The 16982-nt window shown below is 44.2% G+C and overlaps 1 protein-coding gene across 1 annotated transcript in view; it reads left to right on the plus strand.

Annotated features, from left to right (window-relative positions):
• mmp24 (matrix metallopeptidase 24) overlaps positions 1-16982 on the plus strand; it is a 70654-nt gene that overhangs the window by 42368 nt on the left and 11304 nt on the right. Inside the window, exons 7-9 of the mRNA XM_061041541.1 lie at positions 1476-1681; positions 7913-8051; positions 13958-14224. Of these exons, the coding sequence (XP_060897524.1) occupies positions 1476-1681; positions 7913-8051; positions 13958-14224 (612 nt within the window). The remainder of the gene's footprint in view (positions 1-1475; positions 1682-7912; positions 8052-13957; positions 14225-16982) is intronic.

Below are 16982 nucleotides of genomic sequence, written 5' to 3' on the forward strand. Positions count from 1 at the left end.
CCTAAAAGCATGAACTTGCTAAAGCAACAACAGCACACCTGGAACATGAATAATTCATCTTCAAGCCCACAGTGAGTTATACAGACCCGATGTCCTGCAGCAGCTGCATGCATGTGTGAATGTAAAGCAGGTTCATATTAATACTCTGCGCTGATCAGTGTTTGCCTGGAAAGAGGAAAACTTCAGAAAACAAAATGCTCGACTTTGTGTCTTTTTGCTTTGTGCTCTCACCACCAGGGACACTTTGCTCTGTTTCAGAGAAAACGCTTCACTCTACAGTCGACTCTTTTTCTTTAAATGAACAAAGAAGAGAAACAGACTACACACCCCGAGACGCCGTCTGTCCACTCTGAAATAATCATGACGGCTTCTGTTGTCATGTGCTGTACTTAAATCTTTGATTCATGGACACAAAGAAGCAGGAAAAGAAGAAACAAACCCTTAAAACAAACATGGCTGCCGGGTCAGAAAGGAGGCTGTAATGAAACATAAATACGGTACTTATTATATACAGTATCTCATCAGTTCTGATCCCAGCAATAAATCCATATTGTATCATAAACTTTATATTTTTATGGTCCTGTCTCCTTTAAACTTCAGAGCAGGGAGCTTGTCGTTGTCTCGCAGAACAAAAAAAGGTTCTGAAGGGTCGTGATCCACGGTGACATTGAGAGTCCCTGTTGATGGGTCATACTGGTCCGGTTGTGTTCAGTGAAGACAACAGAAACTGAGACTGTGGAGTTTATCTCGTTTATAATTGTTTTTCCAGCACCTTAAAAGGACAGTTCTGTTTTTTTAAATTGGGGTTTTATGAAGTACTCGTCGTCCGTTGGTGTTTTGGCAACAGCAGAATGCCGGACAGCTCGCCCCCTTTAATGAGAAACCGACGGGAGTGCCATGCAGCACGCAGGGCTACCCTGAAAATTAGGGCAACAATAGGATATGGAGCGAGAAAGCACCGAGCCTCCAAAGCCCTTCCAGAGAGGGGGCGTGGTCAGACACAGCTCATTTACATATTTAAAGGTACAGACACAGAAACAGCCTGTTCTGAGCAGGGCTGAAATAGAGGGGTTTATAGACATGATCAAATACAGGATCAGAGTGGATTTAGAACAAGAAACTTCACACACATGTTTTGAGGAGCTCTGAGAATTATTTACACTGAAGAAGAGGAGGAGGATATGTGACCTTTAAATACACTAGTTTCATTCATAACAACGACTTCCTTCTGCATAGAAACATGAATGAATCAGACAACCAGATATTCTTTTATCTGGGAGGATTGAGCAGAAAAAGTCCTGCTCACACAGCTCAAATCAATGACTCAGTGACTCATGTTATTGTGGATCATTGTGTTCTTTTAGTCACTAAAGCACAGCGGTGTGTCATGACGCCACAAACAGTCTGAAACAACAAATGAATCACCACAGTGGAATAACTTTGGTTGTTTTTTTTTGTTTTTTTTTTCACATCAGGCATCCCCACAGCCATGCTGGAGCCGACCAGGCCGTTACCCACCTTACCCTCCCGACGCCCACACTCCACCTCCGAACGCAAACACTCCCGCCCGCCTCGCCCCCCCGGCGACCGGCCGGCGCTGCCCGGAAACGGCAAACCCAACATCTGTGAAGGCAACTTCAACACTGTGGCCTTCTTCAGACGGGAGATGTTCGTCTTCAAGGTGAGACGGAGCAAAAACACGTTGAGGTGTTTGGTGCACTGTTGCTCTTTCAGCTGTCAAAGAGCATCTGACACTCTGGAAACATGGAGTTTGATGTTAAAATATGTTTCTTCTTGCGGTGCCTTTTAGCAGCGATAAACTATTTCAGACATGCTAATGGACCTGCTCAACAACCCGGATGTAAACGTGCACAGTGAACAGATAGCGTATCGCGGGAACATATGTAGGTTGTATCAGGTTTAACTAGCATACCAAACACAACAGTGAGTAACCACATTTAGCACAGGCATGTGCACGTTAACCTGTGGGGAGTACTGAAGGCTGGTGCTGCTAGCGGCTGGGAACATCCCTACTTTGAACACGTTGATGCATAAAACTTTCAAACTCTGAGAGGTCATCCTTTGTAAAAAACAATCTGTCATGCATGTTTTTTTTTTTTAAGATTTATTTTTGGGCTTTTTGTGCCTTTAGTGGAGAGATAGGACAGTGGATAGAGTTGGAAATCAGGGAGAGAGAGAGAGAGGAATGACATGACAAAGAAGCCACAGACTGGATTTGAACCTGGGCCGCCCGCATAGAAGACTATAGCTTCCATACGTGGGGCGTGCGCACTAACGACTGTGCCGCCAGCGCCCCTGTCATGTTTGTAGCCGTTTTCAAATCTGCACTCCTGAAAATATCTGGATAATTTCAGGGGGACTGCTCCAGGTATTCTCCTGACCTGGTTCGGCGCGGAAGTAGCAGACGACGCTACACAGTCCTCTTTACGACGCTAGAATGAGAATATGTGTGTTTGTATCAATGTGTAGCTGAAGAGAATCTGAATGTGAACTAAAGAGTGGAGAAGAACAAACTGGAGAACAGGAAACATGCAGCAGCAGGTTGATTAGAGCACGGAGATGGTAGAGGTGGCGTGCAGACAGTCTATGGTCGTGCAGCGATCACAGGTGAATAAAGGTCACCACCCCCTCCCACTGGCCCCTCCCACTGGCTCCAGGTGAATTCTCCTGATTATATCCTGCTGTGTTCTCACATCAGCTCACTCTGACTTTCTGCAGAATCAATACGAGGAGGCTGGAGGAGAAACTCCGGGTGAAGTCGGAGTGAATCATTTGGGCTGTTTGAGTTTTTCAGGAGGTTTCCCTTTGTGTTGACTGTAATGATCTGCTGCTAGCTGCTACAGAGGAGGAGTCGTGGCTGTATAAAAACAGGCGGACACTGGGGGATTTGGATAAAGCTTTATTAAACATTAAGTGGAGAGAGGAGCAGAGCAGCCGGTCGCTCTGAAGCTCAGAATGTAAACACGTGTGATGGGTTTGATTCCCAGCGGTGAACTGCAGGGCTTAAAATGTGTCCTCTGGTAAGACGTGCAGGGCGCAAAACATGAGAGAAAATCAGCCCAGTGGCATATGGTGCCATCCAGCCTCTGATCATGAACACCAGGCGCGTGCTATAAGAGCAGACGTAGCTACTGGTTAAAACGGCTCTATGACCATCACACCTGCACGCACACAGCAGAGTGAAGTCATACGGAGAAACTGTGACAAGTGAAGGTTTCAAATATGAAACAGAAAAGTCTGTGTGTTTAGAGAGAGAGAGAGAGAGAGAGAGGTGCAGGTTAGAGGAGGAGGAAAAATCCATTTTGATGTCTCTGATCTTTAAACTGAATGTGTGAAAAGGTCACAGACCCGTCTCTCTCTCTCCGTCTGTCTCCCTTCCTGCCTGTCGATGTTTGTCTTTCTCGCTTCCATCTGCTCACCTCTTCATACCCGTCTGTCTCTGCCTGACGGTATTCCTCTCCCTTCATCTTTCGGTCTTCCTACCCGTCTGCTCATCTCTCTCTCTCTCTCTTTCTAAACTGAACACTGAAACTCTTTCACATCGAGTGTTTTCAACTCAAAGAGACTTTTCACATCAAACACCTGAAAAATGTTTTCTTTGATATTTGGTGATGCGCGATTGAGGGAGACTCCTGTTCTGTCTTTTCTGCAGGGTTAACATGTCCTGCAGCTTCTGCGTTTTATTACCAAACATCTACACACAGGTTTATGTTTAAAGAAACAACCTGTGCAAAACTGCATCTGGCTCCTTGTCATGAATGAAGACGTTCTCTGTCGGTCTTCAGTGTTTCCAGTTTTATTTTGTAGTTCTTGTCTAGTTTATTTTCCTCCCTGTGTGATTTTACTCCTCTTTGATTGCCTGTTAGGTTCACCTGTGCTCTTGTTTCTCACACCTGTAGTTGATTGGCTCGTCTGGTTTTAGTGTCTGTGTGAAGCCGAGCACACACCAAAAGATTTTACAAATCTTGAACGATTTGTAAAATGTGAGAGACTCGTGAGGACAAATCATGACAGATTTAACATTTCAGTTCTTGTAGTGTGTGGAGAGAAACGAGATGACCGACTCAGCTCATCACACACTCACAGATTCACTCACCAACAACCACAGTCTGCACTCTCACAACTCGTCATCTCGCGTGGTCAGACGAGACTTCAGAGTGAACAAACACGATGGTCAAGCTAAATGTGGCTAGCTGTTAGCTCACTGCTACATCAGTCCGTCTCCTCATCAGAGTGACTGTGGTTTGTTTTACAGACACGTTGTGTTGTAGCCACAAATCAACAAGTTGCTCCTCCATATCTGACATCCTTCTAACGTTATGCTTCATGTTTGCTGTCGTTGCCATGGTGATGTTTGTTGCGCTTCCTGCTTCAGTCAGCTAGCTTCCTGATTGGCCGTCCTCGGTTTTCGCCCCACACATCAGGATTTCTGATCGTAAATATTGAACACTGTTAATATCTGAGATTTCAAATCGAGGCGGCCTTATCGTCTTCTGAACAGATCGGGGAGGTTAAAAACACTCTTAACACATCTCACACCTCAGGAACATCTGGAAACATCATCTTTGGAAACATCAGATAATCTGACCTTCGCTGACTTTGGTCTACGGAGGGAATCTGGCTCAGAGTCGTCCCGACTACCTCGTAGTGTGTCAGTACGTTGCGTCTACCCTCCCGTGTTCATGTGTGGATTTCTGAGTGTTTCTGGTCGAGACTTCTTTTTGTAATTTCTCCCGTTTGCCAAATCATTTGAGTTGGACGTTTGATGGACAGCTTTAGGTTTTTCAGTTTAGTCTTTCATTTACATAAATCATTTTTTAAAGATTTATTTTTGTGCCTTTAACGGAGAGATAGGAAAGTGGATAGAGTCAGAAATAAGGGAGAGAGAGAGTGGGGGATGAAATGCGGGGAAAAGGAGCCACAGGCTGGATTTGAACCTGGGCCGCCCGCTTTGAGGACTACGGCCTCCGTTTACATGAATCATTTTTGTTTTCTGCACATGGATCCTCGATGTGACAAAATCATAGCTACAAAAACCGTTCATCCAGAGTCGTCTGAGAGCGGAGAAATGCAGCTTTAAGCGGAGAACGAGAAACGTCAAAAGACATTTAATGGTCTTATTTGATTGACAGCACCTTCCTGGAAGACATCGTGTTGTGTTACAGCATCACACGGTCCTGTTTGTTTCCTCCAGCCTGCTGCTGAGGAGTCATCAAAATGATAAATAATAAGGGGATTGTGGTTTTTTTTTTTACTGCCGTGATGTCGTCTCTCTGCCAGAAACAAATACGGCATCATAAGAGCCATTAGTTTTATTTTCCAGAATAATGTGTCTCAGTGGAGGAGTGATGGTGCTCGAGCCGTGCAGTAATGTGTCTGATTCTTTGCACGGAGGGAGTTTATGGCCTTGACGAGAAAAAAAAAAAAAAAAAAAAGCACAAAAGCCTCTGGAAACTTCAAAACTGCATCATCATCATCATCATCATCGATCAGAAAAACAAGTCTGATCCTCTTTTCTCCTCTGACTCGTGGACAGGGCCATATTAAGACATAAAGAGCGCTGAGAGCCAGTGGGCGTTTGAAAAGAGACGCTCATTATGGGATGTTTCCTCGCTGAGAAACACTCGTGGTTTCTCTCGCTGGATATGAAGCATCGATTTTTTTTTTTTTTCTGTTGGGGTTCACAGAGAAAAGCATTAGCGGCCAACGGATGATGCTGGATCACGAAATGGAGTGTGTGTGTGTGTGTGTGTGTGTGTGAAGCACTCAGTGGGGACTGTGTTTGGCTGTGTCCTAGATTCACCAAAGCCAAATGATAATGAGCTAAGATTGATGCTCGCCCTCTTCTTCTCTCTCTTTGTGTCCCCAGCTTTCCTCCCTTTTTCTTACTTCCTCCACGTTTCTTGCATCACCTCACTTTTCCCGTCTTTGTCCGTCTCCTCTCTTTTTTTTCTGTCAGGTCTTTTCCTCTCTGCTCTGCGTCTTATCGTCTTGTCTTTCTCTTTTATCCACGTCCTGTCCCAGATTTGGGGCAACGAGTTAGGCTGGGATTTTGTTACCAAACAATTAGCCCAAAGCCTTTGAGTCGTTTTTTTTTTTTTTTTGGGTTTCTAAACACTTTTGGTGAAGCACAAATTTGATGAACAGCTTTCTGCTGAGACTGTGCCACACTTGGAAAATGGGATAGAGAGAGATGCAGGAAGAAGAAGGGGGACAAATGATGAAGGGGGTCTCTCCATAGCAGCAGGACGTCCCACCAACGATCCAGAAGAAAACCAACAGACTTTACAAACTGGAGAAAATATTTTCTTTGGTCTAAATTCAGCAAGTGAATGAAGTTTAAAGGCTTTATATGCGATTTTTTGATCCAGCAGATGTCGCCCTTGAGCACCAGCATGAAACCAAAACAACTCGCGGTGCATTGTTGTGTTAGCATGCTAATGCTAGCGATCTTTATTCTGCTCGTATCTTCACACTGCATGTAAATTTACCTGAAATGAGCGTGATCTAGAAACACAGTTAATCAGTGAGTACAGTATGTTATTCTTCTTTTCTCTAGTCCCTCAATTAAACAACTTTTATACACGAGGGGAGGAGTCAGCCGGCCGTCCCGGCGATGTAAACAAACTGAAGATAGGACTCTGAAAACATCACAGACAGTGGGACTCGGGTGTTACACCCATTGTAGACAGTCATGACTCACAGAGTTATTTTCAGAGGAGATACTTGATTTCTGCTACATGTAAGTGTGAAAAACGCATATTAAGCCTTTCTAAACTTTCTAAAAATGTGCTGATTTACAGACTTCTATTTAACAATGTTAGTACATCAGAGGGTCATTAGAGCTCAAAATGAGTGCACACTTCCTGAGAGTTTTTAAGTTTTGGGGCATCATAATCCCCTCAGGGTGGTTCACCAAACTTCCCTCTGAAGACTCAAACACTCTCTGGCTCTTGACCCTCAATGTTTTTATTTGCAGCCACAAGGGGCAGCAATGATCCGCTTCCACATCAGAGTGAAACGATGCTCTGTGAGAAGTGTTCTCAGGATGTTACTGAAGGGAAAAGACGTGTGGACTAATTGGATTGTTTTATAAAAACGTATGTGGAGTATCCCCCCCCCCCCCACCCCACCGGCCTAGTGGATCATCCAGTCCTCAACTGGCCCATCATGTAAACTGATTCAATGATTGTCCCACTTATATTTAATCATGGTGATTAAGTTATCGCTGCAGGTGATGCCTTACAGGTACATGAATTATAAATGAGTGATACTGCGACTATAAATGGACACAGGTGTTTGTAATGCCAGCTGCTCTGGCGGCGCTGCACTTGAGGTGCTGTAACTCTTGCACGACTTCTTTGCGTTGACAATCTAACAAGAGGAGCAGGCAGAATGTAAGACATCCAATCAAAAGCACATTTTGAGATCTTTGGTTAGTCAAAGAGTTAAAGGGTGGAAGTAGCTCAGTCTGTAGGGACTTAGGTTGGGAACTGGAGGGTCACCGGTTCAAGTCCAAATCTGGAAATTGGTTTGGTAGCTGGAGAGTGGCCAGTTTACTTCCTGAGCCCTTGAGCAAGGCTCTGTACGCCCCCAACCAGCTCAGGATCGCTCGCTGTGTGCAGCCCCCTCACTCCAACATCTCTCCATCAGGTCCACAGGATCCTGTTTGTGCATGTGTGTGTATTTCAGCCTGTGTGTTTTACTAACAGAGTGTAAAACTGAATTTCCCCTCGCAGGATTAATAAAGTATATCTTCTTCTTCTTCTACTACTTCTTTAAAAAACAATCCTCAAATCTTTCAGGAAAACATTTCTACTCTTTATTGTGTACGTTGCTGTAGGTTTAATGTGATTTTGAATGATTAATTGAACGTTTCTTTGTGCTGCAGGATCGCTGGTTTTGGCGTCTGAGGAACAACAAGGTGCAGGAGGGTTATCCCATGCAGATCGATCAGTTCTGGAAGGGTCTGCCTCCTCGCATCGACGCTGCCTACGAGAGGTCGGACGGCAAATTCGTCTTCTTTAAAGGTACGAGGGTCAAACATCATTACGTTACAGTCATACTCGGTCTACCTTGAGATGGTAACAACCTTTAAAAGCAAGTAACGTTAAAAGCATTATACAGTAAAGCTCTGTTTCCAACAAGCGGTCCTGTTCAGTTCGGTTCTGGCGGTGCACTTTTATTGGTGTTTCCACTCTCAAAAGTTGGGAATTGTACCGATCCATATCGTCCTACTTTTTTGCTACCCTTCTGTTGGATTTCCAGGTGCACCGATCCAACCCTAAAGGCTGGAGTCACTTCTCATGTGACAGCGGTAATAAAGATCCAACACAAAACACACCATGTTCAAATAGCCGGTTTTTGGGACTAATGTCAGCGTGTAGCACCGCCCAATGGACGACCTCGGAGGGGCTGACCTGCAGGACGTCCTCCATCGTTGCCCTTTCTTTACTACTAAATTCATTAGCTGGCTACGGTGTGTGGCGCTGCTGTGATGTCACACTATTTCCTACAGGCGTTACCATGCCAAACTGTACCAAACCAAACCGGACCGCTTGGTGAAAACGGGGCTTTAATCACTTTAGAAGAAGACATAATTCATTAACTACACTTCCTGAGTGAATTGGCTTTAAGTACTGTCTATGAACTGTAGCCATAGTGACCAAGCTTTTGCACATGGTGCTGCAACAGTCCTGACTTCTGCGTCCTTTAATAATGCTGTCAACGGTATGGTGACCAAAGGTCCCGATTTAGCCGGGGGCGGTCCCGTCTTCAAACTCTGGGTCCCGAGTCCCCACAAATATCTATAAATCACTAATATGTCCCGATGTTGATCAGTCCCTGTCCCGGTTTTAACCAACAAAAACAACACTTCATGCTAACAACACTGATTTGTCTGTATGTCAATCAATCTCGAGGTTGCAGCTGCTGCTAGCTAGCCTAGCGTAGCATGCTAACAGGAGCTGCTGCGTAATGACAAGTGGGCGAGTTGTTAATGCCAAAAAGGAGGTCACTGTTTTCCAAAGAGCTCCAGGAGTGTTACGGCTTCCTTTGAAAAGTACCAGCCCAGTGACCATGCTGCGTTTTGCACACGCTGCAGGTGTCTGTTTTCAGTCGCCTGCGGTGGAAATGCGGACATACAATAGCCAAATTAAAACGAGCAAACACAAACGGTGGCTTCAGGCCGGTGACAAACTTTGACAGGCTGCTCAGGAGGGCGCCTTGTGTGACCAGTGAAGGTCGATACATCTCGGTACGGGTCTCAATTTGGAGGCTTGAAAATATGGTCACCGTATGTGCAGGAGAATGTTTGTTGTTCTCCTCAGAGGGGCGGCATCACTGCTTGGCACCTACAGCGGCACAAATTATTTTGCCGGTCCCGTCGAGGTAAAACCATGAACCTGTTTATTGCTCTTTTTTGTCACTTCAGTTTCATGATTTTAAAAACATACACATGACTAAACGGTGTTGCTACGCAGCTTTAGCATTGAGCTAACAGATGGCTGGAGGAAGGTGTTAAGAGTGAGAAACTGGCTCTACACCCTTTTACCATGACTATATGTTGCTTAAGAACACATCCTGGTGTAGTGTAGTGTCACCTCATCTCTGTACAAGATGTTTTAATCGCTCGCTCACTTGCAGCTCTAATTAGCTAACTTTCCATGTTGTGAGAATTATGTTTCTGTCCGTCAGGCGACTGCAGCACTGCGACAGAGTTTGCTGGGGTTAATTAGTTCTAAATTATTTAACATCAGTTAAAAAAACGGGTCATTGCACGTTTGATCTCCAAGTTTTGATTGTGTGTGTGTGTGTGTTGCTTTAATTTTCTTTGAACAAGTACAAGCACGTCCCCTTTGGCTGAGTTGGACTTTTTCTCGCCGAGCAGCTGCAAAAAAAAAATCAGCCGACTTTGCTCACAATCTGCAGAGGAGTAACCTCATATCTGTGTCCACCATCTGCTCCGGTGTTATTAGACCCTGTCCTGCTCTCCACAAGCCCCTCCCCCTCCTCCTGCTCCTGGAAATATATTTAATAAAGTGTGAAATAGAGAATGGCAAGGCAGCGGGGAGCACCCAGCCTAAAGTAATAGAATTTCAGTCTATGTATGAAACCTCCCTCATCCCCCATCTCACTCACTTTCTCTGAAACTCACTCTCTCTCTCACACACACACACACACACACACACACACACACACACACACACACACACACACACACACACACACACACACACACCGGCATCTTCTGACAGAGTGTTCTGCTATCTCAGCCAGCCAGGAGCAGATATTAATAGCTTTGCTCTCTCAGCTGCCGGCACTCTCTCTCTCTCTCTCTCTCTCTCTCTCTCTCTCTCTCTCTCTCTCTCTCTCTCTCTCTCTCTGTGTCTCTGTCTCTCTCTCTCTCTCTCTGTCTCTCTCTCTCTCTCTCTCTCTCCATCTCTCTCTTTCTCTCTCTCTCTCACACACAGAAATGTGGACACACAATGACACAGCTCTTCCTATGACACACACACAGAAACACATGCACTTGCTTCTTGCACAAAGTTGGCCAGGTGCAGAGAGACGTGTAGAGATAACACACACACACACACACACACAGTGTGTCAGTGTGTGTGTGTGTGTGTGTGTGTGTGTGTGTGTGTGTGTGTGTGTTTTGTGTTTGCAGGTAATTCTCCTCTCTGTACACTCCTGCAGCGTGACATCAGGCTAAAGACACATTCAATAGCTTCTCCTTTTCACAGAGCTGCATTTTAAATATTCTACTTTGACAGTGTTGATGATGTTTAGGGTGCACCTTTAAAAAAAACACACATCTCAATACTCCAGTTCTGACCGTAAGAGGAGACAGCCACATTAACTTTGGCTAAGAAGTCAATCTATAAGATTCTCTGAAAAAAGTAGATTTGAATTATACATTTTTTACCAAAGGTTTAAACAAAACTAGATCTGATGTAAAATGTGATGGTCCTCTGTTTAACAGGGTTGCACCCAGAAAGTGGACCAAACATTAAGCGATAGAAACCACTCTTAGCAGATCAAGCTGTCAAAGACAAAATAAAAAATGTGTTCGGTCTGCCTTCACCTTAAACAAAGTGTGTAACATGCATGTGATGTCAGGTTTTTTTGTGAAGTGAAGTCTGAACACTAGATGAAAAAAAATCACCACTGTGAAATCTTCACTACAAACAGCATGTAAGTTGTCTCGAGGTGTGGCCGAATCGTCAGGTGTGTGCGTACGGAGGATCATCACATTAAAGGAGCAGTATGTAACTCTGACACCTTGTGGTTAAAATGGGTACTGCAGTCTAAATTCTAAACCTTGTAGAGACCTGATAACTGCTCTCATATCTGGCAAACCGAGGGGCGTCCAAAACGGCCGTGGGGGGGGGGGGGGGGGTCTTAAAACCGTCTACCTTCTCTGGTCCAAACAAATCCAGAACATTCAGGAGCAGAATCTAAAGTTAGAAGGAGGACATACTGGCTGCTGCATTGTTGTCAGAGAAGCCAGCACTTCAACATGTTTCCTTAATGATCAGATAGTAAGATACCTTTATCATCTCACTCTCTACACAGCTCACTGATTGGACCTTTAAAACTCAGTTGAAACAGTCCTTATGTCCGTGGTCTCCCACGTTTTTAAAATCATCTGTTGTGTATTCAGCCTATAACAGAAGTCAGCATAAAGTCACCAGATTTGGTGTTCGCAGGTGTTTTTTCTTTCAGTCTTCAGAGTTTTTTCGTTTCGTTCTCAGCTCGGTGTGTTAAGGTTGAAAAGACCGTCAGGGCCGCTGTGGAGATGTACGCACTCATTGGTTACAGGAGACATTACGATGATAAAAGAACCTGTTAAAGGTCACCCTCGTCTTCAGTGTCTCCTCAGTGATATGAAATGTTCATTAAAAAAAAGTCAGACTGTTTAAGAGGGCCCCGAGGAACACTTCCTGTCTGAACAGGATGAAGTGAAAATGTATGTGTCTTATCTTACTCGTCTTGTATTAATCGTCCTCGTGTTTTTATTACTTTATTGAAGATAATAGCAGTTTAACTCAGTTTCTGTCTAGTCAGGATCGTCTAACGCAATAAGCCAAATAAAAGAGCTTTAATAGAGCAGCTCTTTATTAAACCTCTTCTTTATGTCTCGTAGTATTTTCCAGCAGCCGTCTTCTGAATAAGAACCTCAGAGGAGATGTTTATGTAGTGTGTCAGGAAGCAGCTGCTGCTCTCTGTCACACTTTAATACAAAAACACAAAAATTATGTCGATTTTTGGTCTAACTTATAAATTAGGTTTTCATCTCTGGGGTTTTGTCCGTCTGCGTGCAGGATATTTAAGAGTCCTGTGAACACTCAGATCAGCCCTTCGGTCAGATAACAGGAGAACAGGACCGTTAGGAAATGTGCTGGTGATTCAGTCATTGTGAGTTTGTTACCTGACGATGAGTCCAGCCATGGCGGCGCAGTCGTTGGACGAGTGTGTCACCTGGTGCGAGGAGCTAAACATTTCCAAGACAAAGGAAATGATCATGGATTTTAGAGCCCGATGCTCCAAACTACAAGTGCACAGTTATTTTAAAAAACAGGCTGTCGACTTCTCGGGACAATCGTAGATTCCAAATTGACCATTGAGAAGAAATGTACAAGAAGGAGCGTCAACGTTTTTTGTCTCAGAAAACGCTCTCGCTTTCACATCGATAAAAAACTTTGATGATTTGGTTTATTGGAGCTGTCTCTTGTTTCATGGTTTGGTAACCCGCCTTTAAAAACAAAACGCTCTTAATGAAATCGTCGAATGGGCGAATAAACTTACAGGTGAGTCTCAACCCAACCCGTCAGATCTTTACTCTTTACAGCTGCAGCCTAAGACGAGCCCTATTATCCACGACTGTCCTCTAGGGGACTTTCAGCTTCTCTGCTCCTGACCCCCAATTTCCACATACTCTGAGCGCGGTCCATTTGCGCTGTGCAGTACGCCGCCATTCGCTGCCACTCTAGTAAATGATTGTGTTTCCACAGCGAGCACAAGATGATGCACTTTAACCGTGCCGGGATATTTTACACAGTGGATGTCTGTGTGAGGACTTAAACTGATTTAATGATGATGTTTGTTCTCATGTATTCTCTCTGCTCTTTATAACCTTGAATTTGTGTTTTTATGTGATGTATGTTTCTTTGGAGCGCTGAGTCTTCTGTCTGCACAATTTACCTTTCTACTTTCTAGTTAAAGAAACCTTGAACCTTGGAATAATCACTGATTAGATTTGTTGTTGTTGATGATCTTTGATTTTAACCTCTTTAGATAGATAGATACTTTATTGATCCCGAGGGAAATTCAAAGCATCCAGTAGCAGGTTACAAAGACATGACATGAAACATTTGTTACAAATTAACCACAAAACCGACGCCCCCCCCCCCCCCCCCCCCCATACATATATATTAACCCGAAACAAATATTTAAGAATACCCCTAGATGAATTAAATGTTTTTATCAATGTTTAAAAAGAAGAAAATTATCAAAAAACAGACATTGAATAACAGTCAGTGTAAACATTAAAGGTGCGATTTAAATAATTTAGGTTATCATTAAAGTGTCCAACTTTAATGATAACCTAAATTTTAAAAAACATTTAAAAAAACAACTTTATAGTCATTTGTACATTTCAAAGATCCTCTCCTCTCTGAGTGCTTTCTAAGCTTTATGTCCCTTTTATCGTTGACCTTATTAAGACTGACTCTTCCTTCCACCGTTGACGAGGATCACAACCAAACATTGTACATTTGTTTTATCTGTAATTGTACGTTTCCTAACAGTTAACGCCGTGTCAGTGGAACCCGTAACAAGAAACTACAAAACAAAGATATTTACTTCAGCGGTGATGACTTCCCTGTGTCAGTGAAATCTCTGACCCGTCTTTCCCCCGCCTCTCTCCCACCAGGTGATAAGTACTGGGTGTTTAAGGAGGTGACAGCCGAGCCCGGTTACCCCCACAGCCTGGTGGAGCTGGGCAGCTGCCTCCCCAAAGACGGCATCGACACGGCGCTGCGCTGGGAGCCGGTCGGGAAAACCTACTTCTTCAAAGGAGACCAGTACTGGCGCTACAACGAGGAGAAACGCACGGCCGACCCAGGATACCCCAAACCCATCACCGTGTGGAAGGGGATCCCCGACGGACCACAGGGGGCCTTCATCAGCAGGGAGGGATGTGAGTATCCTTCAGCGCTGGAACATGACTCAGCACATTTTTATTCACTTTTCAAACAGACTTAAACTTTTTTAATACCCTGCTTAGCTTTTGCTGAGTTTGACCAACATTTCAGACAGCTGACATATTGTACTGTGAATCCAAGTTTAACACTGTATCTAAACAGCAAGCGAGCGTTAGATATCACCTCGTATCATGCAGCTTCTGACGACCGATGTCCACACTGCATCTGTTGAATAGCAACTTCTCTGCTCTGAGAATTTCTGTTTCCCCTTGTTAACAGATTGACAGCTAGTGCTTTTATTTTGAAGGGGGAGAAACAGTGGTGTGGTGCTGTGTATTGACGAGCCGACTAAAGTTTTGTCTTCTTGTTAAAACAAAGTCAGAGCACAGAAAACATTTCAGTCACAGATTTGGATTTTATTAATGTACCTTTATCTCCACTTTGCAAAACAAGCTAACGAGCTCTGCGGAGCGCCCTCGTTCCTGCTCCTCGTTTATGTGTACGCGATGGAATGACAGGAAAGTAGAATCGGGACGTCCCGTCAAGCTGCTGCACAATGACTCACATGAAGCCAACAAATAGGAACTCGCTGACGCTGACTCATGGCACGCCGTTAGGACACTTGTTAGATGTAACAGTAATGCAGCACCACAGTGTTTGCAGGCGCTCACACAAGAGAGCTGTTGTTTCTCTGTATATATATACATATATATATATGTATATATATATCAGGACTATTGTGTCACAAATACAGGTCAGACACACGTTTATTTAAAGGTACATTTCATATTATTGGTGACGTTTAATGATCAACTGATGGAACAATCTAACAACATGCTGCAGCTTTAACAAGCTTCAGTTCAGAAGATGAAGAGACTGTTTGTGTTCTGAATGGAGGAATATCTCTAAAATAAAGTAGAGAAACATATCGACTGTTCTACGACACCTTAGAGGAAAAATCAGTCAACGTTCATTGAAGATGTCAGACTAACAGTGGGTCAGCCGGTCTCTTGACGATTCACTTCATTCACACTGAATCGTCTTCTTTCTTCAACACCGTGTTTTTACTCGGGAAGCAGAAAACGCCACAAGCAAAGACTCACACTCACACACACCCACATACACACACTGTCTGCTGGAAGAAAGGTGCCATTCATCACTTCTGCCTGTCGAGGTGTGACCCCATGACCTTGGGGGCTGCCGAGAGTGTGTGTGTGTGTGTGTGTGTGTGTGTGTGTGTGTGTGTGTGTGTGTGTGTGGGACAGGGTCGGTGGGCCGTGGTGTCTTGGTGTCAGATGAGAAGATGTCCTGCAGGAACTACGAAGGCATATGACAAATGTGTGTGTGTGTGTGTGTGTGTGTGTGTGTGTGTGTGTGTGTGTGTGTGTGTGTGTGTGTGTGTGTGTGTGTGCGTGTGTGTGTGTGTTTCCTTTGGGCTGTTTGGAGGTGATGGACCAGACACAAAAACAGACATCAGAAGAAAACCTCTGGAGGGTTTTCTGATGGTGAGACGTGACTGTGTGTGTGTGTGTGTGTGTGTGTGTGTGTGTGTGTGTGTGTGTGTGTGTGTGTGTGTGTGTGTGTGTCTGGTTTAGCCTACTTCTGGGGACACATTTCAAACTAAAGACCAGTTATTTTTGCGACGCCTCGTCCAATCGGGGATAGAAACAATGTCCCAGTTTGGGAAAAAGCAGATTGTTTGGTCAGTGGTTTGGTTAAGGTTAGTGTCAGAGAAATAAATGTTAGTTTATGTAATGTCCCTTAAAGGGGCGCCATTAAACGTGTATGTGTGTTTTCCCTGATCTTGTATTCTCAGTGCGGTATAAACGTATTTTCAGGACGCTAAACCTCAACACTAAAACATATGAAATGATCGTCAGATCAGTGGAGCCTCGAGGCATCATCGTTTTTGAATCTGTGGTAAAAGGCTGCATCTTAATTCTTTAAATCAAAATATTGACATTCTCCCCCGGCGGCTTTGCTTATCCCGTCTCACCCCTGTAACGCCTCCACTACTACCTCTGATGGCGGCACAGAGGTGGGATCACTTCACTCCCCCAAAACTCCTCCATGACATTCACAGTGAAGGTGAGACATCACAGGGTCGTAAATCTCACGCCTTGAACTGGCGATCTGTATAGGGCTAAAGACAACCTCAGCTGCTGCGCTGTCATTGGCTGGAGGAAACACACCAACTCCCCGCCCAGAAACGTCCCGAGTCAACCAAAACAAAGCAGATCAGTAAAATCCAGTCAGAGGACAGAGTCTCTGCAGACACAGTCACCACCATGATGATGGTGATGGAGCAGCTTCACTTTAGGATAAGTCTGTATTTTAGTTTTTCAGAAAAATCAGCTGACTCTGCCGTTAAGAAACAAAACTGAAGTCAGAGTTGAGAGATGACGTCTGATAATTAAGTTGTTCGCTGCACTTATGTGGGCGTATCTGTTTATGGAGATGAATAAAATTATCAATATTTGTAACACCAGAGTACCAAACAGAGATTCTAAATTTATACTCAATAGAGACTAAAAACACGGCAACATAATCTAAAAGGTATTTTCACTTCTTAAAACCTTGATCACATCTGTCTGTATTTGCCCCCCCCCCCCTTCACATTCAGTCCTATTTGTCTCCCAGCTACAGATTCAGTCTCCCAGGCATTACATAACATTACCCTTCAATAAAAAACAACTGCTGCTGGGACTGAAATACTGTAGCTGCCTATAACTGCTGTGTCATGATAGAAATGTG

The sequence above is a fragment of the Labrus mixtus genome, chromosome 7 (genome assembly GCF_963584025.1).
Source record: "Labrus mixtus chromosome 7, fLabMix1.1, whole genome shotgun sequence".
Lineage (NCBI taxonomy): Eukaryota > Metazoa > Chordata > Actinopteri > Labriformes > Labridae > Labrus > Labrus mixtus.